We start from the raw sequence: 25,349 nt of genomic DNA, 5'->3' as shown, positions 1-25,349 counted from the left end.
TTCCATTGCCACTGATGGACAAAGTCAAGAAAGAACTTTGCCGCATGGAAAGCCTCAGGTGATCAGCAGAGTCGAGGAGCCAACAGACTGGTACTCCAGCATCGCAGTGGTGCCCAAGAAGACAGGTGCCGTACGCACGTGTGGATCTCACTAACCTCAACGAGTCAGTGTGTCGAGAAAAGTACATCCTGCCATCAGCGGAGGAAACACTGGGAATGCTGGCTGGACCCAGAATATTAAGCAAGTTGGATGCCAATATGGGGTTTTGGCAAATACCCCTGACTGAAGATTCAGCGAAGTACACAACCTTCATCACACCCTTCGGCCGATATTATTTCAAGTGGCTGCCTTTCGGCATTGCCTCTGCCCCCGAACATTTTCAGAACAGAATGGTGACTGAGGTCACGGAGGGGCTCGAAGGTGTCATCTGCCACATGGACGATATGCTGGCGTGGGGCCAAACACAGGAGGAGCACGACGCGCGTCTGCATGTTGTGCTGGGGCAGACCCAGAAGGCGGGCATCACCCTGAACGTCGATAAGTGCAACCTGTCGAAACAAGAGGTAACCTTTCCTGGCCATGTGATCTTCGCCAGCGCCATTAGCCCCGACCCGAGTAAGACAGAGGCCGTAAGGAACATGGAGGAGCCGACAAATGTGAGAGAGCTGAGGAGCTTTCTCGGCAGGGTAAATCAGCTGGGGAAGTTCATCCCGCAGCTGGCTGAGAAAGACAAGGCTCTGCGAGACCTCCTGTCAAAGAAGAACTGCTGGCTGTGGGGCGTCGAGCAGGCCAGAGCTTTTCAAGATCTGAAAGATGCATCCCCACCACCAGTGTTAGCCATGTACGATCCGAATAGGGAATGCATTGTCTCAGCAGACGCGTCGTCTTATGGCTTAGGGAGTGTGCTTCTCCAAAAATGGGATGAGGAGTGGAGACCGGTAGCCTACGTGTCGCGGTCTCTCACACAGACGGAGTAGAGATACGTGCAAGTGGAAAAGGACTGCCCTGGGCTTGTGAAAGGTTTGGCATCTTTCTCATCGACAAACACTTCCAGCTGGAGACAGATCACAAGCCTCTCCTGAGTCTCCTGGGGTCTCAAGCATTGGATGCTCTCCCTCCACAGATTCAGAGTTTTCGGATGCGCCTGTGGACAGCCGATACGCTGTCACGTGCTCCTGTGAAGAAGGGAGAAACACCAGAGGAAAAGGAGTTCTTTGAGAACACAAACATCTATGTGGACATGATAATGGAGAACCTGCCGGCGAGCACTGCCTACCTGGAAGAGCTGACAGAGCAGCTGAAGAGGGACAGTGTGTGCGCACGAGTGATGCAGCTGTGTGAAGAAGGATGGCCAGCACACAGCGACAGTGAGCCGGCACTCGAGCTGTACTGGGCGGAACAGGCGTTCCTCACAGAAAAAGATGGACTACATGAAGATCACCAGGGCGTGGACAGACTGGGCCTTTACCCTCTCCCTGGACATATTATATAATAAAATGTTTTGATGAATGCAATTGGTTGCCTTGTATATTCTGTACTATTGACCAAACTTCTTTCTTGGCTTAAATTGAGCAGTTGCTGGCATGATTGATATTTAGATTAGATTAGATTCAACTTTATTGTCATTGCACAGAATACAAGTACTGATACAACGAAATGCAGTTTAGCATCTAACCAGAAGTGCAAAAGAAGCAGTAATGGTAAATGGTAAATGGACTGCATTTATATAGCGCTTTTATCCAAAGCGCTTTACAATTGATGCCTCTCATTCGCCAGAGCAGTTAGGGGTTAGGTGTCTTACTCAAGGACACTTCGACATGCCCAGGACGGGGTTTGAACCGGCAACCCTCCGACTGCCAGACAGACTTACCTCCTGAGCTATGTCGCCCCTAGTAAAGTGCTGTGCAGTGTAATGTACATATGTATAATATATACATATAATAAACAGTAAGGGTAGGTATGAATGTGCTAAGATATATACAGTATGAACAGTATTAACAGAATGAACAGTATGAACAGAGTGGTATGAATACGCTAAGATATATACAGTGTGAACACCAGTATAAACAGTATGAAATGTAAACACTAGGAAATGCAGAGTAACAGCTCGAGACAGTACTATAAATATGAATACACAACTAGATAGTGTTTATATCTGATCTATAGTGTGTACATCGTATTATCATACCTCGAGCTGTTACTCCTCATTTCCATATTCACTTTGTGTGCATGTTTATGTGAATATCTTAACATAATGTGAGTAATTATGACCATAGAAGCATGATAAAAATATTAATGCATATACTGTAAATGAGATCAAGAGTGTCGCAACTCTCTCTTTCTATGGCTCTGGTTGCAACCATGGGCGTGGAAGAAACATTTTAAAATAACAAATAAGGTCCACAAATTTGTCGAAAGTGCATAAAGACAAAGGTTGCCAGTGCATTATAGATATGCCTTAGCATGGTTATTTTATAATATTTTCAAGGCAGAAATCCTGCGTAATATGCCTTTAATATATTAGCCTATTTGGATGGCATAGGGGGAGCTTTTGGCAGATTATCGGTGACTCACACCCTTTCCATAAAAAATCAGTTCATACAGCTAAATATTTACTGAAGCAATTCAGTGCTGTCATATACAGTAAAATGTCCAGGGTTAATTCAACTCTAACAAAGTATATTAGACCAACAGGAACCATATGTACTCTATAAGAGATGATTTAACACTGAAATTTTTACTGTGTACAACAATTTCAGCGTTACAAGCATAGCTCTCTAACCATTATTATAGTACACCGCAGCCTTTCAAAACATTGAAACAAACTAACAAAAAGCTCTCAAATGTGATACAAGTTTACAGCCTAAAGTGTTTGTCAGCACGTATCCTTCAGTTAGACTGACGTGCTTATTATTAATTTGTGGAATGCCTTTTTTTTCAGATAGGAGGTTGATTCATTTGTGTTGATATGTTCGTTTTGATATAGGTATAGGAATCGGAATGAATTTGTTTTAAGGGCACAAATCAACAAAGGTTGCATATATTCCTTCCTTGTCAATTTTTCCCACGGCGCGCAGGAACTCACTCAGTCACTCACTCACGGACGACCCGTGGGATGCATGCGCAGGTGCATCTCCCAAAATCACCACTTCGAACGGCATGAGATTTTTAAGCACAGCTTTATCGTTTCGCCTACTTTAGTTAACCTACTTAGCGCATACCACCGATACAGATGCATGGACACACGGAGGACAACAAATAACGTTACAGAGGTGAGGACACGCCTATGCCACACTTTGTACAAGTGCGCCGTGGGTTTGCACGGTTTCGTGCTTGTTCTAAGATCAGTCAATTCAGGGCTCTCGCGCACTCGTGTCTCCCCGCAACAATCCATCTTTTCCTGGCCGCTTTCTTAATTTTTACACACAATTCCGTTTTTGTCCATTAGAGGCGCTATTTAATTCTAAGGAAATTAGCAACGGGCAGGAAGAAAGAAAAAAAAAACAGTTTAAACCTAAGAATTTCCTGATTGAAAAGTTGGAACCACACCTCTTTGCCTTTTAGAAGTTCATGACGGTGCTGCACGCTTTACAGTGAGAATCGCTTCAGTAGGAGGAGTGTAACCATTGCTGATTTCAGAGTGAGCCGGTTTGAAGAAAATATAAACGAGGTAAGTTAACAATCCTTGTCCTAAGAATGTACGAAAATGACATTCCGTATACATTTTTAGATATTAAATTCTGCACTTAAGAGCTGAAGGGAGATCTGAGCGCAATGTCGTAGTCATACATACCATTTTATAGGCTAAAAGTTTTGACGTTATAACAAAGAACTCTGGCGATGTTTTTCTTTTCTGTGTTAATAGTGTCCTCAAGAAAACGATAATGATTAACCAGTTTGGCGATTAAACGTTAACCCGATGTGTCTGTGTCTCGCCTGATTTCCACATTCAGGAACAAGCTATAGCCTAGTGAAAAGAAATAAAATTAAGAGTTGGTTGAGTTTTTTTCCGTTCATACCCTCCAGCCAAATCACTCTTGGCTTGAAGTATGTAATATAAACTTCGTGGTTAAATTACAGAACTGGTTGTTCTTAGACTGCACGTGAAGTCCGTTTATTTCAACTTTTGCTACGTGGTGGCACTGTCTTGGTCCCAATCAGTCTATGTTACATACCTTACAGAAGCTGATAACATTTATACTGAAGTCATGTCCTTTTCAAACCGTACTGAACTATTGCGGTCACCCGATGCAAAAACCTGAAGTGCAGTTTGTGGTGGATATCAATTACCATCACAGAAAATTAAGGTTCTTTGGTTCAAAAAGCGTTCGGTCCGTTCCTCCGTTCTGTTGGTGTACGTTAATTAGTTGGTGTCGTGTTGTTCTGTCTTCTGTGATCCCCCTCCCCCCAAATATAAATATAATATAAATATATTAGTTATATATTTGTTCACATGAAACAAATATATAACTGATTATAAGACAGTGTTGTCTGTGTTAGCGTCCGGGGCCCAGCAATTTTCCCTAAGAGAGCGAGTTTAAATGATCCGTGTTTGCACGCGTTAATCCATTTTTTTTTTAGGTCAGAATGGTAGGCTATGTTCAGTGCATGTATATGTACGTGGCCTCATGTGTATGTAATACAAGTTGTAGGTGGATGTATCGCTTCTTGGACGTTTGGTGTTAACGTGTAATCATCATTCACTCCAAGGCGAGCTCCGGTTTGAAGGGGGGTTCCAGCGACTAAAAAACCCCGTTATAGCAACTGCTAACATCCCCACCCCCGCTGTCGCGGGAAAGCCATGCGTAGGCTACTGAACTGCCATTTGTCATATGTTTAGTTTCTAAGCACTGCTGCAAGTATTGTCTCCGCTTTTTTTGTTCAGCAAACACAGTCCTTGCTTGCCATTGACGCTCTCAGCAGAATCGGTCTGCCGTTGTTTTGGGTGTATAATCTATAATGTTGTGTCTTGTCTTTATGCTTGGTCTGTCTCTGAATCCACCTGAGGGTGTGTATTTGTGCGTTCAGTGATGATCCTGCAGTTTCACGCGGATGCGAGTCACGATGGAAGAATAAGGTTTCCCAGATGTGTCATGCAGTCTGATGACGCGTTCACGCGTTGCACAAAGGACTTGTTAATTAATTAAAAATGTTTCGCTGCGAAAATGTGCAGTGTTTGGGTGCCTTAAACGGTACTTTCAGCAGCGACCGGTTGGTTGGTGTGGCTAAATTGGGAAGGGGGGCCGACAGCGCTACTAGCCCCCCAGACAAGGCAGAAATTAAACAACGATTGTTCTGCAGCGAGGGAAGTGTCAAAACGGGCGAATTACGAATTTGAAATAATTGCGTTTGTTGTTTTCATTTATTTCCCTGGCTTTTCAGTTGACAGTCGCGTGCGTGCGTGTTTCACAGCTTGTTTCCAGATGTACAGTTGCGTAAGTGGCCTATTGGAGGAGCGCGGATTATGCCTCACTCAAGGGTAAAGTTGCCCTTCTCTGGAATTTAACCGGAAACATTCTGGTTCCAGTTCAAATCATTGGTTACTTGGTCATTCCTGATAATGGCGAACAATGGTTTTAAAGTTTATGTATTGGCTAGTCTGTTGTCCTTGTCGGTAACTTCCGACCGTCTATTATATTGGCAGAAATCTCCCACAGGGTGCTTGTTTAATCGAGACGACGCTAGTTACAAATGTTTTGGTGCGGTAATCTGATCTGTTGTAGTTGCACTGAACTTCAGCACAGCGTGGACATGATTTCGGGTCTAAGCGTGACTTGTTGATAACACTGGAATTGAATGTGTTCCCTCTATAAACTGATCCACATGCTGTCGAAGCGAAGTGTGTGCCACATGACAACGGAGAACAGTCGTGATGCTCCCCCTTGAGAACTGTGCGGGTTAAATTTTTTATAAACATTTCACAATACACTTCAATTTCCCAGTTATTCCCATCACTCATCCATAATATTTACAACAGTAGCTATATGATTTCCTCGTCGTGGGCCATAAATTAGATACCAGAAACAAAAAGTTGGCTTTGGCGACGTCGCGGCGGGCGCACACGAATCCTCACAAATGAGCCGAGCTAGCGTTTCCTGTTGCCCTACGCTATGCTCTTCGACGTCCTGCTAAGACCAGGCGAACACAAACACAAAAGAGAGAGAAAATGGTCGTTTGTTCCCAGATTAGGACTATGAGCCCGGCACATGCAGCATTAGAGCGTAGTTAAACAGTCGGCAGTCCGTAGCCGGCTGAAAAGCGCTCTTTGTAATTTCGCCCTCAAGGAATCCACACTTTTTAAAGCCCGCCCCCTTCTCTGCCTTGAACTTACTGGCCCCTTAAACTAAGCACGGTTTCTATGGCGACGCACTCGCGCACGCACCAGGCCTCTTCAGCAGTTTGCAAATGTCCTCATCTCGTGGCCCCCGAGCCTTCTCGCTGCCTTTTTCAGGAACCAATTGCGCCAACTTCATTACATTACATTTATTTAGCAGACGCTTTCATCCAAAGCGACGTACAAAAGTGCATATCATGGTCATTGGACAACTATAAAACACAGGTTCAATAAGGTACGAAACATCTTAACTTCGTAAACCTTTTGAGACAAAAAAAATCTCATGAAACACTTGTTTGTAGTTGTTATGATTGCTTTAAAAAAATAAAAAAAACTTTATTGGAAATCTCAGGAATCATTAATGGTGAACAAAATATCAGATTCATGCAATGCATGTGCAATTAGCAGCAAAGTTCCATTTGTATCTTTTGTCAATATTGTCACTGCATTGTTGTGTTTTACCTCATCAGATGGTAATATTCTAATTCTGTTCAACCTAATCCCACTAAAAGCCCCCCTTATCTGTTTATGCCATGTGCTTTGTTTGCTAGAATTCCCCGACCCTTTGTTGAGAACAGTGTCACAGAATCAGAAGTCACAGACGGTGACGGAGGAATCGCGGCATAGTCTCCACCCCCCAAGTGCGTTCCCTGCCGTGTTTAGCTTTACAGGAACGCTGGCGGCGCCGTCCTGAGCCGTCTAGGAGCAGGAAGGGCTTGTTCCTGTCGAGTCTGGTTCCTCCCAAGGGTACTTTTGCTAACTTTGGGAAATTTTATGTATTTTTTCCCCTTGCCACTGTCACCAGGGATTTGGTTTTGTTAGGGAGTTTTGGGCTAGAGTCTGGCCAAAAAAAGTCCTATGTAAATACATATTATTATATGCAGGCCTGCCCAGCCCTGTTCCTGGGAGTCTACCGTCCTGTAGGTTTTCACTCCAGCCCTACAAAGCACACCTCAGCCTACAGTTAGAGATGTCATTTAGCTGCTAATTAGTTGAATCAGGTGTGCCAAATTAGGATTGAATTGAAAAGGACAGGCAGATACTGGATGGTAGATTTCCAGGAACAGGACTGGACAGCCCTGTGGTTATATACACATGACCAGTAAGAAAGTACCTTTTGTGATGGACTGGCAAACTGTCTAGGATGTATTCCTGCCTCTCGGCCAATGCATGCTGGGATCGGCTCACGCACCTCCTGCAACCCTGACCAGGAATTAGCGGGTATGGATAATGCATGGATGGATGGAAGTCCATTTTCCCCAAGGCAGAGGAGTCCAGCTAAAAGGACGTGTTCTGGGGGCAGCAATTCAACGCCACAGATGATGATGATGGATGATGGTCACAGATGATTATCGGCCAATGGCTACGCAGTGGTGGTTATGCGTGCTCTGGACAGTGTGCATGCTGGTCTGCTTGCCCCCCCCCCCCCCCCCATGAACTGCCCGAGGGGTGAGACAGGTTTAGTTGTGCTTACTAAACTAAAATCATGGAAATTTGTGACTAAAACGCATTGCTAAGATGGAAGAATTAATGGAAAAGCAGAGATTTAAAAAGCTGCCCCCGTTTTAGATATATGGCCTTAATCCATCCACCAGAACAGCGTATTATTTATGCGTGAAAGAGCACTTGCGGTCAGCTCACTCTAAAAGTTTGAGATGGTCTGGGTCGATGTTAAAAGCAGGCCGAAATGATAATTTACACAACCCGTTTGCGGTGGTATTTTGGTTGTTTTGTTTGTTTGTATTCTCTAAGCAAAATATTTAGATCAGCTGCCAAGTGAACCCCCCCCCCCCCCGGCCTTACTTCTTCAGGTGAGAGTTTGCCTTCTGGACTTAAAACAGAGAAAAAGAGATTTCAGTTTCATTTTGTGATTTAAAAAAAAAAAAAAATTTTGTTTTTCGATAGGCAGGCAGTTTTTTCATGCGATGGGGACTTTCAGAGAGTTTTTGTGGTTAGAGGATGTACCCTGCAGGTGACTCCAGTGCGGTTTGAACAGTGACGTCATGTTTCCAGAGGCTGTGAACTATGAGCTTGAGAGAGCCCCCCTGCCGCTCTTGAGCCGACAGGTCATTGCATTACGTGCACTTAGAAGACGCTCTTATCCAGAGCGACTTAGGGTACATTTACATTGCATTTACATTGCATCAATTTGTACATCTGGATATATACTGAAGCAATGCAGGTCAAGTACCTTGCTCAAGGCTACAACGACAGTGTCTTACCTGGGAATTGAACATGCAACCTTTTAGGTTACAAGACCAGCTCCTTACCCATTATACCCGGGTCACTGCAAGCAGAATCTGTCTGGGCAGATCACCAATGTACACTAAAATTGAAACGATATCAACAAGGTCCAGAAAGTGGTCCAAACCTTTCACACTTTCAGTAGATTTCATCTTTTAAATTCACATTGAAGCCCAACAGATCATAAGTGAAATGGTTTGTGTGATGGGCCCACAGTGCTACCTGCTGCTATCTAGATGCTCAAATGGGGTGTTGCCATTATAACAGGAAACTACTTGTCAGTGCAGGACTTGGCTTTTTTTCTTGTTGTTTCTTGCACGAGTGTCGCAATTGCAGGAAGATCATTTGCGCTGCAGGGAAGATTAAGCCATGCCAGGGTCTGATTTGCCAACAGGAAGTTGCGTATTCCCCACCTTTTTGTTTTGAAGGAAGAACTCGCTCACTCAACTGGAATTAAGTCTGTGGTGTTTTTCATAATTAGTCTGGTGATGACGCCATCTATGAGGTATCTGTCTAAAAATTGTGTTGGTGCTATTTCTTCAGCTTACCGGTAAGTATTCTTGTAAGCAGTACACAATGTTCTCTTCCGACTGTGCTGACCACAGACTATTCAGATTGTCAGTGCCATGTTCTTAATGTTCTGGAACATTCTCCCTACCTTTGATGTGGAAACATTCCAGTCTGATCCGTGTTTCTGAAAATTAAGGGGCACGATGAAACAAACTGTGCAGTTTCTGTGCTGTAGTATTGCACCAAAAACATATTTTTACCAACCAGAACTTCCTGTACTTAAGGATGGTACATGGGAGCTAAGTATCTGGTGACTCCTTATAATCCGTGAACGAACCCTAGCTATTACACCGGTATCGGTTATGGCTGGCTGTTCAACTAGGTTTTAACCCTTTGAAAAGTAGGTTTTTTTTGGAATCTTCTTTCAAGTCAGTGTTCTAGAACTCCATTGCTTTCCAGTTACCAGTAGTGATCATTGGATCAGCATTAGAATATTCAATGAAAAACATTCTAAATCACATATTTTGGATCTTGCGCTTAAAGGTTTATCTGTAATAACTCTATAGCCATATCAGAACAACACCCAACTTTCTTATCCTGATGTAGGTGGTGATTTTGTTTGTGGTTTAATATTAATTAAAAACTTTTACCCAGAAGTCTTTGGGAGAGGTTTGACCTTTTGGGTTTCTCCTCATGCAGCTGCTGTCATGCCAGAGCCACTTAATGAGGTTTAAGTGGATCATGTGACCTGCAGAAAGAGACTGGAATTCGAAGGGGCAGCGAGACACAGCCACTCCATTTAAAACAAAGTAGGCCAGATGCAATCTCCGCATAGAGAAGTAGGCCATGCACAATCACTTTATAGGGAGGTCCGCCAAGCACGGCCACTCCTCATCAAAGTAGGCCAGATATCCCCCCAGCCCTTATATACAGGTTATTCCCAACAAGTTAAAGTGAACAGTGAAATTTTGTAGGTTTCTGCAGGTAAATTAAAATTGTGCAGATGTTTAAACTATCTATATTGTCATTGTATCCTTTCAAACTCAAAGTGCTAGAGTACAGAACCAAAATAACAAACAATGTGTCACTGTCCAATGAATTATGGTGCTCACTGTATGTGTATATATATATATATAATTGTAGTATGTTGGGTAAGGAACTGGTTTTATAACCTAAAGGTCGCAGGTTTGATTACCAGTTAGAACATTGTTGAGCAAGGTACTTAACCTTGAGTACATATCCAGCTGTATAAATGGATGCAATGTAAATACTATGTAAAAAGTTGTGTAAGTCTGGCTAAGAGTGTCCGCTAAATGCCTGTAATGTAATGAGTACATACATCAGAGGATGATGTGCTGGTGTCTTACTGGACCCCCGTCCGTGTCTTGAAGTCGGGGGCTGGCGTGTGGGAGCAGAAGCTGAGCGTGTTGTCAAGACAACAGCTGCACCTCGGGGCGTGTTTCGTCGTCAAGTTTACCTCACCGGGGAAATATTTGAACACCATGCTTTGACCACCAGCCCCCCCACAGAGTGTGAGTCATAGGGGCCTCATCATGAGGTCATTTCCCCTCTAAAACATCACGGTTTTGGATGCAACGCTGCTCCTGAACCAGGACTGGGTTTTTTTTAGGAATGCTTTATTGTTTTTTCGGTGTTCTAGAACCCCATTGTTTCAGTCGCCAGCAGGGCTTGTTACATCACCATTTCGAATGTTCTGCTGAGAACAGTCTAACCGCATGCTTTGTGGTCCTAGGACTTTAAAGGGTTTAATGGGTGTCTTTTTAGTGGAGTTCCTGATGTTTTGAAAACAACTCTGCTCTCCTGAGCTTCACTAGAGCAGATTCCTCACAGATCTGTGAGTTTTTTTTTTTTTGTTTGTTTGTTTTTGGCAAGCCCCCCACCCCCCAACAGAGAAACATGGCGAGCAGGACCTGTCTCGTTCGTAGGGGTCCCTCCTCCAAGTTTATCTTTTGAAATTGGGAGGGGGGTGGAGGCTCAACAGTGTCTATTTTGGGGAATGGGATAAATGGGGCTGCCCCTGGGCAAACACTCTCCGTCACTGGCTGCTAGATTGACGCGATTAAAAAGTAATTTAACATTTAAGTTCCTGCTATTAGTCTGTGGCGTTTGCCCTTTGTACCCGTTCCCCCACCACCACCAGACTGGCCAGCCTTTGATGTGGTGAAGGACGGTTGCATGTGAGGTAAGATGACTGTACAGGGTAACTGGTCATATTCTGGAGAATTCTGTGGCTCCAGGTCTCAGACTGGAACATCACTGAGGCATGATGGGTAGAAGGGACAAGCCCCTCAGTCCAGGAGACAGGCTCTGTTGTCCTGGCACCACCCACCCAGCTTTGCCTTGGCCAATCAGCTGTTTGCTCATTTGCATATACCCTCCCATGGTCTCGAGGGGCCATCTTCAGAGTAAACAACCCCAGTTTACCCCAGTCGTGCTCAAGCAGAAAATCAACCCTCCCCTTCGAGAAAGGTTCCTTCCTCTGGTCTTAAACCACTAAATTTAGCTTTGTTTACTTCACAGGATAGTTGCAATATCTGCACAGACAGACCAGAGAACTTGCTTTAGGCCAAAAATAGTTGATCTTGCATTTCTTTCAATGTGGTTTTGCACATCATTTGGGTGGCTTTTAAATGTCTGAACGTGACCGTTGATCTGCCACCGGCTCCAATTAATTCTGCATGTATGGGAAACCATCATGTGAAAATCCACTTTTAAACAGGACTTTCAGTACTGCTTCTGTTATTTTTGGTGACCATCATGAAAATGAATTCCAGCAGGGTTTCAAAATTATTGCAAAGCCATGGAAACGGAATCATTACCGTTGGTAAAATCACAAATGTGTGATAAGCATGTTCTTTCCTGAACATTCTAATGCTGATGTAACAATCACTACTGTTAACTGGGAGCAATTAAGTTATAGAACACTGACTTAGAATCCTGTAAAAGCATTCCAACAAAACCTACTCTTCAAAGAGATGAAGCTTGTATCTCCAGTGGCAGTTGTAGGGAGAAGAGGATGGATCTCTTGTTCAGATGTACGTATATTTGTGTGGTTTCCATGGAAACTGTGGTCTTAAGCCATAGTGCTACATGCTTAGACAGAACCCCCCCCCCCATCCCAAATCCCTCAGGGTGACTCTTTATTCAACCCTTCGCTATAGCCTGTGTGGGACACGGAAGCGATGCATGCTGGGAAGTCCTTATCTTCTTCTTAACTGTGTCCGGCAGTGAGGGTTGGGGCAGGCACGGGGGGGTGGAGGCACTTGAAGTGGTGTAATCGGCTCAGCGCCAAAAATCAGTGGCAGGAATGAGCCCAGTGGTGAAGAACAGCCTTTTGGGGGGGGGGTGTTTAAGCCCTTCCTTGCCACACGAAGGGGGGGGGGGGGGACTGTCTTACTATTTTGGTGTGAGAACGTTCAGAGAGAGATTTTTCTGGTTCTGATCCAAACCTGAGTACATAAAGAGTTCTCTACGAAAAGGAAGGAGGAAGGTGGAGTTGCTCTCTGGTGTGAGACGCAGTTTAAAATAAACGAATAAATGTCTTACTTTCTTCTGTCATGTTTTCTTATGGTATTTCCTTAATCCAGCTCAGTGTGTAGAACATGGGCATCAGTATGGCAACACACTGTTTTTCAAGGAAATTCCAAACATTAAATATTCCAGTAGGTCATTCTATTTTCTGTTTTATGGTTTGTTTTCCAATTACCAATATACTCCTCTGGCCTCATTTTGACGACATTGCTTCTGGTAATGCTAAGACTGTTTCTGTTTTTGCTTAACAACCAGTGTGTTGAGCACAACCACAGTTTGTACGCCAGACTGGGCAGTTGTTTACAACCGATTGGAAAACGGAATCTACTTTTGTCTCAACAGGTGTAGCTGGGAATCACCACGGAGACGCAGGAACAGGAAACAGGAAGTTGAGCTTGGAGCAAAAAAGGGCAGGAAAACGAGGACGGAGAGCCGGAAGGGTCCGAGAGGAATCACGGGTGCATTTGGCGGCTGGCAGGGGGGTGGTGGGGAAGGGGCAGGGACCGGGACAGGGGGGCGCAGGCAGTTTTTGAGCGGAGCGGGACGCACCAGGGCTTCCACCATTGAAGGAAACGGAGAGGCGGGCCCCTCCCCCGCAGTGTCCTTCACAACCAGCAGGGCGGCGAGAGAGAGCCGGGAGCGCAATCCGGGCGTGCCGGGGATGAGTGAATTCTGGCACAAGATCGGCTGCTGCGTGGTGGCCAAACCACCGCCGGTGAGTGGTCCCCGCCGCCGCCTCTACCCACAATCCCTTTGGAGTGTCTCCCTCTTATGCCATCGAGCGTTATAGGGGTGTGTGCGTTTGTATTGAGGAGATGGCTGATTTGGGATGGGACCGTAGCCAACCCTAGTAGAAGGGAAGCTAGCAAGCAGAACAAAGCCCTTCACTTGTACAGTATTTCACGTAAATCGTTTTTTTTTTTTTTTTTTTTTACTTGTTTCCGCCACAGAATGTACACCCAGATGAGTCTCAGGTCAAGGTTTATGATGGTTTGGGGAGGGTGGTGGTTTGGGGCCGAGGGGGGGGCTGACGTTAATGGCTGCCGACATCTGACACTTCACTCGTTATTAGCTTGTTCCTGATTATTATTCCATCACCACGGAAACGAGCGAAGCGGTCCGGTTTTGGGGAGTGGTTCTGGCTCCGGGTCAGTCCACCATGCAAGGTGCAGGCCCTGGTATTTTAGCCAGCAGCTCAAATGGGCCTGTCCCCACCTCCTGCCCTAAGCTTTTTAACGGGTTTGTGCCCCACCCCTCTCCATTCGGCCCCGCCCAGTAACGGGGTGGTCTATCAGGGGCCCCAAGACGTATGCGAGAGGGGCTGCCCAAACACAGGAAAAACATAAATAAATAAAAAAAATGAAATAAACGGCCGGATGACAAAGGTCGCTCTGTCTCGGGCTGGGACGTCCCACGCGGGAACGAGTACGGCCGCCGCGGCAACAGTGCCAGCAGTGTTCCGGACGTGGGCCCTCGTGACTCGGGCCGCGAGCTCGTAAACAGACGGGGACCGACGAGGAGCCAGGAAATCGGGTTTCCAGAAACGCGTTTTTTCTAATGATGTCTTTCCACCGACTCCTTTCCACTCCTTGCAAACGTGTGCGTTTTGTTGTTGTTTTTGTTGAGGAGAGCCTGTATTCTAAATGCTGGTGTAATGGTGATATTTTGTAGGAACGTCACGGCGGTTTTGACTCTTTGAGAATGTGACTTGCTGCCTGTCTCTGTACGGGTCGGGGTGGTCGACAGCCCTTCCCCTTCTAAGACATCTCTGCCGTGCGCTCAGTCCTTTGTAGTTCAGGTGACCTAAATTGTGACTGAAACTGGATCCACTTTCAGCACAAATAAATCCAGATTTCCACTGCACTGCAGGTATGGGATGATATCAAGGGAAGGTGCAACTGACCGGAAGGAGGGTATTCTGTGTGTGTGTGTGTGTGTGTGTGTGTGTGCACGTGTGTGTGTGCATGTGTGTTTGCGTGCGTGTTTGTGTATGCATGTGTGTGTATGAGTGTGTGTGCATGTGTTTGTGTGCATGTTTGTGTGTGTGTGTGTGTGCGGGTGTGGGTGTATGCATGTGTGTGTGGTGTGCGGGTTGTGGATGTGTGTTGGTGGTTGGTGTGTTGTGGTGTGTGTGTGCGTGGTGTGGTGGTGTGCGTGTGTGTGTTTGTGTGAGTGGTGTGTGTGGTGTGTGTGTGCGGTGTGTGTGTGAGGTTGCGGGTGGGAGTGTGGTGGTGTGTTGTTTGTGTATAGTCTGGAGTCAGTGACTTACGTGGTTTCAGAGGAAAGACCTGCCCTATTGTTGCGATCTCGCTGGTTCCCACACCCCCACCCCTCAGCTCTCTGTTGCCCGGGCCTTGACTGTCTCTTGACCTTTGACCCTCCCTTCAGAGTGACATCCCCTGCCTCTCCCTGCTTTCCTGGCCCAGGGTTGGACGGAGCCGGGGGTTGCGTAATGAGCGGAGCGCGTTTCGGTTTCCTCTTCCCCCCTCTGCTCGCCACGGCAACCATGACCAGCGAGACAGGAAGCGGACGGCTCAGAGCCTGCTGGGACCCCCTTTTCTTTCATTCCTCCCTCCTCTTTATTTTTAGGCCTGCGTTTGCGCTATTGCTGTGCGTAAGGAACGATGAGGCAGCTCCAGTTGGTCTGTCGCTGTTCGGCTGACTGGGGGGCTGAGTTAGGGTGTTTTTGGAGTCGGTAGTTGTGTAATAATAATCTCTTATCCTTCCGGTGATTTCCACCACCGGATTGCCAACCCGGTTGCTTGGATCCATGATGAAGAGCTTATTAATGTAGTAGTTATAGTATATAGTATTTTTGTGTGTAAATTATTATTAATGTGGGCTTTTTCTTGCATACATGCTGGGTAAACTCTTAATATGTAACTGTTATTTTCCAGACATGGCTATTAACAGTATAAATTAATACTGACTCCAGCTCAGAAGTGATCGGCACCAGTGCCCTCTTCCCATTCTAACTGTAGACTTAATATATTGAATGTGAAGCTTGACCTGAACCATTTTTTGAATGTGTCCTGTACGGTGAAGAGGAGGGCAAGCAGACTAGCTTTCAGAGCATTCACACTCTTCCTCTGGCAGGGAGATAAAGGCCTTCAGGCACATTAGCGGTGTTAGTCTCCAAACGTTTCTGGAGACCCTTTAGTTGAAGACCCTTACTTGAATGCATTCGGTGGATTTTGAAACTTTTAATGTGCATGAGGCCTCAGAGCTCAGTTCATTGGCCGTTTGCGCACCATTCAGCCCTCGGGTCCCGGGTCCCAGGTGCCGCTTGTATGCTGATTGGTTGTGCAGATTAGCTGGGAGGAATCGGCGGTTCCGGTTGGCTGCCGATACATCCGGCCCTATTTGGGCGAGTCCGAGCCCGTTCCGCCATGCCGGGCGAAGCCCCTTCTGTGGAACTGAGGAGGAAGTTACTGCCAGATGCGCAGCTACTTCCTGTGTGGGGGGGGGGCTGTGTTTGTAAATATATACTACATTTCCAGAAGTATGTGGACACCTGAACATCACTCCCTTATGTACTTGTAGAAAATTTAATTCCAAAACCATGGGTATTAATATGGAGTTGGACCCCCCCTTTGCTGCTGTAACAGCCTCCACTCTTCTGGGAAGGCTTTGCAGTAGATTTTGTAACATGGCTGTGAAGATTCACTTCAATTCAACCACAAGAGCATTAGTGATGTCGGGCACTGATGTTGGGCGTAAGGCCTGGCTCGCAGTCGGCATTAGAGTTCATCCCGAAGGTGTCCCAATGGGGATGGGGTCGGGGCTCTGTGCAGGCCAGTCATGTTGTTCCCCACCACACTCAGCAAACCATTACTTTATGGACCTTGCTTTGTTTATGGGGGCATTGTCATTGTGAAAGATGAAAGGGCCTTCCCAAAACTGTTGCCAAAATGTTGGAAGCGCACAATTCTCTAGAATTTCATTGTATGCTGTAGCATTAAAATTTTTCTTCACTGGAACTAAGGGGCGTAGCATGACAAACCATGAAAAACAGCCCCAGACCATTATTCCTCCTCCAACAAACAGTACAGTTAGCACCAAGCATTCCGCCAAAACAAGATTTGCCAGACAGACTTCCAGTTAGGAAGTTAGTAAGCGTGACTCATCACTCCTGAGAACACATTTCCACTGGTCTTCTGTCCAGTGGTGGTGTGCTTTACACCACTCCAGCCAACGCTTGGCATTGCACATGGTGATCTTTGGCTTGTGTGTGGTTGCTCGGCCATAGAAACCCATTTCGTGAACAGTTCTTGACGAACAGTTATTGTGCTGACATTATTTCCAGAGTTAGTTTTGAACTCTGCAGTGAGTGTTCCAACCAATGACAGATGATTTTTATGTGCTACGCACTTCAGCCCTTGGCAGTGTGAGCTTGTGTGGCCTACTGCTTAGCGGCTGAGCTGTTGTTGCTCCTATACGTTTACACTTCACAATAACAGCACTTACACTTGACCGGGGCAGCTCTAGCAGGGCAGAAATTTTGACGAACTGACTTGTTGGAAAGGTGGCATCCTATGATAGTGCCATGTTGAAAGTCACTGAGCTTTTCAGTATGACCCATTCTACTGCCAATGGTGGTCTATGGACATTACATTGCTGTATGTTCATTTAATTATACCTGTTAGCAATGGGTGTGGCTGAAATAGTCAAAACCATTGATTAGAAGGGGTGTCCACATAGGTTTTGGAAATGTAATGTATAACCTTTTAAAAATATATACACTGTATGCGTACAGTATTTGTGTGGTATAAAAGTGTGGCCAACCCCAGTACTGGAGAGATGCAGGATGTGCTGGTTTTTGTTGGTACTCAGAAGGTTAATTAATCAAGCACTAATTGCACGGCTAACTCACTTTCACCTCACCTGGTGGCGCTGGTGCGGGCGAGTTTTGCACTCAGATCATGAAAATCATTCACGTGAAAGGCACTATATAAAATGCAATTAATCCATCAGTATCAATTCCCGTGAGATGATAACAGTAAGAATAATAAACGGCAGTCTCTGTCTCTGCAGAACCAGAGTTGGCGATCCATAATGTGACATTTATATCTATCAGCATGTGCACTTTACTTGCACGCGCAGATGAATCCACGCGCTGTAAAAACACTTCGGGGTCCGTCTGGAGCCGCTCTCTCGCCGCTAACCCCATGTTTGCTGCTGTGTTTCAGAAGAGGAAGAGGAGGAGGAAGATCGACCGCACCATGATTGGGGAGCCCATGAACTTCATGCACCTGACGCACATCGGCTCGGGGGAGATGGCAGAGGGACTGCCGGCGGTAAGGAGGGGGTGAGAGGGAGCGGGTACAGGTGTAAGAGCAGGTACAGGTGTAAGAGCAGGTACAGGTGATTATGGGAGCAGGTACAGATGTAAGAGCAGGTACAGGTGATTATGGGAGCGGGTACAGGTGTAAGAGCAGGTACAGGTGATTATGGGAGTGGGTACAGGTGTAAGAGCCAGTACAGGTGATTATAGGAGCGGGTACAGGTGTGAGAGCAGGTACAGGTGATTATGGGAGCAGGTACAGGTGTAAGAGCAGGTACAGGTGATTATGGGAGCGGGTACAGGTGTAAGAGCTGGTACACGTGATTATAGGAGTGGGTACAGGTGTAAAAGCAGGTACAGGTGATTAAGGGAGCAGTTACAGGTATAAGAATGGATCTAGATCATTGATAATGGACTAACTAGCTTAATTATGTTACTATCCACGAACTATTGCATTAAAGAAAAACTTTGTTCTGAATACTGGTGGAAATGGGTTAGTTTTGTTTTGAAACAGTCAGTGGATCTGCAGGCATTGTGCTGGTATATGAAGGGTAAAAGTATTTAAAGTAGTTACTAGATCCAGGTGCGTGTGTGCGTGCTCCTGTGTGCCTGTGTGCCTGTATGTGTCTGCGTGCGCCTGTGCGCCTGTATGTGTGTGCGTGCGTGCGCCTGTGCGCCTGTATGTGTGTGCGTGCGCCTGTGCGCCTGTATGTGTGTGCGTGTTTGGGGTGGGCTGGGGTGAAGGCTTGCTCGGGATCCTTGATGATGGCCCAGCTGTCTGTATCAGGGGGTTACTTGATCGGGCCGTGGCGGACTGAGCACGCTCCACTTGGGCTCTCCAGCGGAACCACGTAGCAGGCTGCCTGACAGGAGGAGTGTTGTCACGGCACCAGCTTCCCCTCTCTGTGTTCTGGAATACTGCCGGAAAAGGTTCTGTGCGAGGGCACAGCTGGGGTCGGAGTCGCCACTCTGTTCCAACCGCTGTAGCAGGAAGTCTTAACCCTTTAATATATGTGATTTAGAATGTTCATAACTGGACATTCTAATGCTGATGTAACAATCACTGCTGGTGACTGAAAGCAATGGAGTTCTAGAACACTGACTTAAAAAAAATGTAGTCCTACTCTTCAAAGGGTTAAAATAGAGCCCGCCCATCCTCCCCCATGACAGGGCCCGGACCGAAAGAGATGAGGGGCAGTGGCACAGCGGGATGGGGGGGGGGGGAGGTTATGAAATATTTCACCATGATAATAGGAAGGTAAATTCCTCAGTTAATTCTCCTGTCTGGGTCGATGGTTTATTAATCGTCACGTAACATCTGACCATTATAAGCAGCTCAGAGAAGGGAAGGAGAACCGGACTCGTATTTCTGTGCATGAGCTGAACTGGCAGCGCTGATTTCTGCCGTGCACTCTCGTTACATAACACCGCTAGTCCTGCGGAGGCACGACACAACTCCTACTGCCTTATTCGCCATCCTTTACACTACCCTACCCCGCTGCGGCAAACAGGCTCAAGGGCAATGCGTGCGTTTGTGCGTGCGTGCGTGTGTTTGTGCGTGCGTGCGTGCGTTTGTGCGTGCGTGTGTGGGAAGTTAGAATTGTAGGGTAGAGCTATGGAGGTTTTGTTCCGAGGTTGTCATGGCATGTTGCTTAGTTACCAGCATTCCCAGTCACCATCCACCTGTGTATGCGTAGGCTGGATTTCCTCTCAGTACAAGCAGTCTCACAACTCTCTCTCTCAAACACACGCGCACAAACGTATACACCACATACATTTATAACATTTGTAGAAATTGTTTGCCATGCTACTTGGAACTGAGAATCACATTAATCCCCCCCACCCCACTCCACTCCCATTCCCCCATGGTCTCCGGTCTGGTTTTCACATCTCTATGAGGACCTGAAGATTAAGGAAATGTAACAGAACATTTTGTGACTTTTTTACCCCCTCTTTTCTCTTATTAATCTCAGTCCTGAAAACACAGCGTTCACACACACACACACACACACGCACACACACCAGCTGGCAGGTAATTCTTCCGCCGGAGCAGGCACATCGTTTGCCAGGAAGGCTGCTGTCATTCGAGCCGCTCGGGACAAGTGAAGTATGGGAGAATCTGATAATTGGACAACGGAGGCCTCTTCAGCATTCCGGTGCCAGGGGTTGCCTAGCGACTAAAACGCAGTAATGCAGGGCCTGGCGATTAGAGTGAAAGGAGAGAGAGAGAGAGAGACGGGAGAAACGGAAACGGGGAATGGTGTTCGGTTACGGCAGCTGTAGGCCCCTAAGATCCCGCCGTGGTGTTTGCGCGGAGGCGGGACTAACCGAGATGGGGGTACCTGATTGGGCTATTCGGGGCCCAGAACTCTCCCCTTTAAAGGGATGAAGCACAACCCTCACTTGCTGTCAATTTTTTTTTGAACACATGAACATCTGGGTTAACCGTTGATGGAATAATGATAATGATCGTTCGACGCATGGAAACACACACACACACACACTTTGTGTGTCCTCCCCCCTCTCTCAGACAGTGTTTTCCGAAAATATATTCTGGGGAAATTCCTAGAGGAGTCCTTTCTTCAGAGAGAGTGGGAATATTAGACGCCTAGTAAAGGATGCACACTGGGGGGAAAAGTATCCGCCTCACTGTGTAAAAATGGCTCCCGACGCTAGTCTTTCCCTTCCGGAATATTCTGTCCTCACAATAGGAAGTGCTAATGGGTTGCAGACGTATTTCAAAACAACCATAGTTCATACTGCCTCTCGCCAAAACTGTATAAATATTATGAAAAGCGTGCCATTGTCATTCCGAACGGTGGAATTGTATTTTTAGATTGGGGGGAGGGGGGTAGCTTGTCACTGCTTGTTCGTTTGGACCCCTTCTCGAACCCAAGACTCGAGGTTAACTAGAGCCGGCAGGAAAGGGACGTGTCCGGGAAGCGACCTTTTAACCCGGATGTGTTTGTGCCTCCTCTGCAGTCTGGGTCGGTCCAGGAACAGATGAGGTCAAAAGGACCTAGCGCCAATGGCCGGAGAAGCCTGTTATAGCGGGTGAGTAACCGCTACGCTAACGGTTAGCGACGGTCGCATTACATTACATTACAGGCATTCAGGAGATGCTCTTATCCAAAGCGACTTGCACAACTATTTTACATAGCATTGTATAGCAAAAATATACTGAAGAAATTGCTCAAGGGTACCACGGCAGTGTCCTACCTGGGAGTTGACCTTTGACCTTTAGGTTACAAGACCAGCTGCTTACCCATTATACGATACTGCCCCCTAATACTGGTCGTGTTTTGGGTCTAGCGCCTACGTTCACACTAGCTGCTCAGTACCCCATAGCTCAAGCAGTCAGATTCGCCTTAAAAACTGTGCTAGTCTTCAGGCTGGCCTAGCTTGGTTGAGATTTCTGAGATGACAAGGCATTGTAGTCAATCACATCCATGTTGTTATTTGACAGTGAACTGAAACGTAATTCACTCTTAAGTGAAGTTTTTAAATGAATGAATGTGTGTATTTGAGGATAGGTGCAAATGTAAATTAAATGTACAACAGATTTGATGAATGAGAATTGTGGGCAGCACAGTGTATTTGTGAATACTAATCTACCAAAATTCAGCAGGGTGCGCTTCTATGTCCCCTACCTGTACTCTTCATGAATGCAGAATATAGGTGGTCTGCATTCAAAAATAGACTATAGACTACAGACTATAGACTATTCAAAAATACAGATCAACTTGCTTCATATTGTTTTAAAATCATTCCAGCTAGTCAACCACATTGAGCTGTAGAGTAATTTATAACGGGATCCTTTTGATGGGATCTAGAATCGGCTGAGCTACCATAGGCTCAGTGACCGATTTGAACCAATAGCTGCGATTGGTCGTAGAATGTGAAATCTGTTTTTTGGTTGGATCAAAGAAGTCAAAGTTTCGCTGATGGGGAAAGGCGCCCGTTTAAGCCGTTTGTCGGGAGGGGAAAACGGACACGTCTGCCGTCTGGAGATTCGTGCGCGAACATGCTCTGCAGGGGCACGGCCGCTGTGAGTCACCTTCAGAGTCACAGAGTCAAAAAATGCAGAGTCACCCAGTTCCCGGCCCCTGGGAAGACAGCAGAGAGCTGTGTAAGGGCTTTTGGAGGCAGACAGGATGTGACATCACAGGAAGTGGTCTATCTGGTACATTTCAATCTTTAAAAGCACTCTCAGGAAGTTTGCTGAAGTGTGAAGGCCGACCAGGAAATAATGGCTCCTCTTATTCACCCCTCCTTCCCTCCCTTCACCCCTCTCTCTCAATTTGCTTCTCAGAGACAAATCCACACTCAAAAAATTAACACCTTAATTTTTTTAAATGTACAATTGTATAAATTTTCTGCACAACTTTTTAACATTTTAAAAATTGAAATTGGTTTGAGTTGTGGATTGATTTAATTACGTATACTATTTTTTTAATGCTTAAATGACTATTGCACATGGTAACCAAGATTCTTCACAGCATGGTCTGTTAGAAAAAATTTTCTTCCTAAATGCTGATTGACCCTACTCTTGGAAAAGGGTCTTTAACCCTTTGAGGTGTCACAAATATGTGATTAGAATGTTCTTAACTGAACATTCTAATGCTGATGTAACTATCACTACTGGTGATTGAAAGTTCTAGAACAAGGAATTTTGACAATAAACATACTCTTAAACATAACCTCAAAGGGTTAATCTCAAATTGGTAATCCTGATGTTTTTTATTTTTATTATTTAAACAGGATGAAGGGCCAATCCGGTGAAGCCTCCATTCTTCCACTTTGCCCCTGACCCAACCCAGCTCCACCCAACCTAACCCGACCGACTAGCACTTAGAAGCCCGGATATCCACAAGTTCCCACCCCGCCCTCCCCTCAAACCTACATTCAGCTTCTTTACTGGACTATGTCTAGAGAAATGTGTTAAGCCTCCGATTAATCTCTGTCTTTGAGCGGGGACACGGAGGGACCGCTGTGTGTTTTATTAAAGGAAAGTATTCACTCGTTTCTCAAGCTGGACGAGAGCTGAGAACCTCCGGTGTTGTGATTTTTGCGGGAGTTTAGAGATTTAAAACGCATGCTGGAATCTCTTGCTTAAAAGATCCACGTGTGGACTTCTCGGGATCCTCCTAAGGGGTCGTCTGAAATCTCCACACCATTTCCCCAACTGAAAAAAACCGAAAGGGAAAACCGTTTCCCTGGGGGGGAAACCTGCGAAACAAAATGAGGATGCTCCCTCACCTCCCGATGCCAAGGGTTTGTGTACATGTCCTTTTGTGTGTGTGTGTGTGTGTGTGTGTTTTTTCACTTGTACCTTTGAAAAATATGCACAACTGCATTGGTTAATTCCATTTCCACCATTGACCCACCCCCATTATCAGTATTGTGTTTTGCGATTTGTGGCCTTGCAGTTTAGATTTAGTTTTTCACTCGAATCAGTTTCTGTCTTCCTGCTACTTCACTGTCGATAACGTCGACAGACTGCCATGTGAAACGTTTTGCAGCATGTTCCAAAAACTGATCTAGGATCAGCTGTCCTTCCCTCCCAATCAGAACCCCGGCCACTCTGTAAAAGAATGCCACTGATCTAGGATCAGCCTGTGGTGATAGCATCTTATCGCCTTTCCAAACAAAAGGAAAAAACAGCCTTTGTCTACCAAAAGAAGCAATTGAGATTTTGGCAGAAAATTTAATTAAAGCTTCTTGAAATGTGCATGGCTGCAGACCCTCTTTGGTTTTGAATGTTCTTGTACAGAATTTGATCGTAATCTTCGACTGGTCAAAACCAAACTGAACCTGAATAAACCAGGGCTGACTTGTTGCCAAGAATTGAAGACCAGTTGCTGTCCCTTCATATTAGAGATGCTTTGAGTACAGGCTCCTGTCTGAGGTTTTTCCCCTTTAGTTCATAATGGCGTAAAGTTCGGCAAATCTGATCTGAGAAATCCCCCCGTCTCTAAGATGCTTTCTGAATACAGACCCCTGACTGAAACTAGGTTTTCTGCTTTAGCTCATAATGGGGTAAATGTAGGACATGTATGGAGAAAACTGATCATAGATCAATTACTCTTATTCCGAGATGCTTTATGAATACAGGTTTTGGTGACTTTTGGGGACCTGGACTGTGAAAAATGGCCCAGGCCTTTTCTGAGCATGTGTGTGTGTGTGTGTGCGTGTGTGTGTGTGTGTGCGTGTGTGTGTGCATGCATTCTGCTCAGCCCATTAGAATCAATCCCAGAGATCCCAACTGCTCAGCAACTGATCTGGATTGGCTTACAGCTCAGTGGGACTTGCCTTGTTATTCAAGCCCCGCCTCCATTTCGCCTAACGGACCATAAGCCTACAATCCCTCATTTCGGCATGTCTCTGGGCGTTTCCCTTGTTTTCACCACAGCGAGGAACCCCATGAGCCCCCTGGATAAGTGATTTTTTTAAGGCACCATATTGTAAGTGTGTCTTCCGTGTTTTTGTTTTTCTTTTCAAAACAATGGGACTGTAATTATTTTTTTTCATTGTTTTTTTTGTTCTTTTACAATAATGTTATGTCTGCAGGTATGTATGATTGACTGCAAGCTGTTCACCCAGAATAGTTGTTTTTTTTTCCCCACTCACTTTGTCTTTTTGCCAAAACTTTTTTTTTTGGTTGTTGTCTTGGGATGTGCACGCGGGAGAGAGAGAGAGGTGTTGGTGTGCCTCCCCCCTTTCTGTGTTGAGCAGACTGAATAAAGCGCAGCCCAGGACTCTGACCCTCCCAGCCTCCGTTTCCTGTCCTGTGCCCTCACCTCCGCCCGTGTGTACAGAGCGGCTTCCTGCTGCAACCCCGCGGACGCACGCACAAAAAAAAAAAACCTCTATTCAGCACGCACCTCGCAGAGAAAGCGACGTCTTTCAAAACACAAACCCCTAAAAAGCAAGTCTGCCTGTTATCGTTAAAAAAAGGGGAAATGTCTGGCTCTCACAGGAGCATAAAGGGATATGAAACGTAAGGCCTGGCTCACGGGATTACGTCTGTGATTGACCGTTTGAAATTGAGGAGAAAATGACTTCTCCAACGCTCTATATGCGCTGCATTGTATTTATAAACACTTCCCTTATGGTTTAGATCTCATTTTTCCACCCTGTATTATCTGGCTACTTCCCCAGAGGAGATATTGAAATGAGAAACATTGGGGATATATTGGGGTTTTTTTTATTTTATTGCAGCGTTTGCTTTCCAGAGGCTGTTTGTGGGACTGTTGCAGGCGCTGATTAATGCAGGGGTGTTCGGCAAGCTGATTTTTATAAATGCAGAGGTTGTGGGTTCAAGTCCCCCCCCCCCCCCCCCGGGTGGTAAAGCAGCAGGGACCTTCAGAATGAAGACAGGGGGAATTGATTTTGCACAAAATTATTAGTAAACCCACACACAAC

General features: G+C 45.8%; 1 protein-coding gene across 1 annotated transcript; it reads left to right on the top strand.

The window, feature by feature from the left end:
* Positions 1 to 13,157: 13,157 nt before the first annotated feature.
* LOC135261842 (CDC42 small effector protein 1-like) lies at positions 13,158 to 24,688 on the top strand. The gene is made up of 4 exons (XM_064348494.1): positions 13,158 to 13,355; positions 17,830 to 17,937; positions 20,907 to 20,978; positions 22,686 to 24,688. The coding sequence occupies exons 1-3, from the start codon at positions 13,302 to 13,304 to the stop codon at positions 20,973 to 20,975; spliced, it is 231 nt and encodes a 76-aa protein (XP_064204564.1). The 5' UTR covers positions 13,158 to 13,301; the 3' UTR covers positions 20,976 to 20,978; positions 22,686 to 24,688.
* Positions 24,689 to 25,349: the final 661 nt, after the last annotated feature.

The sequence above is a fragment of the Anguilla rostrata genome, chromosome 8 (assembly GCF_018555375.3).
Source record: "Anguilla rostrata isolate EN2019 chromosome 8, ASM1855537v3, whole genome shotgun sequence".
In the NCBI taxonomy this organism is placed as follows: domain Eukaryota; kingdom Metazoa; phylum Chordata; class Actinopteri; order Anguilliformes; family Anguillidae; genus Anguilla; species Anguilla rostrata.
The sequence above is the reverse complement of the archived record's forward strand: the minus strand, read 5'-3'. Positions and strand labels throughout refer to the sequence as shown.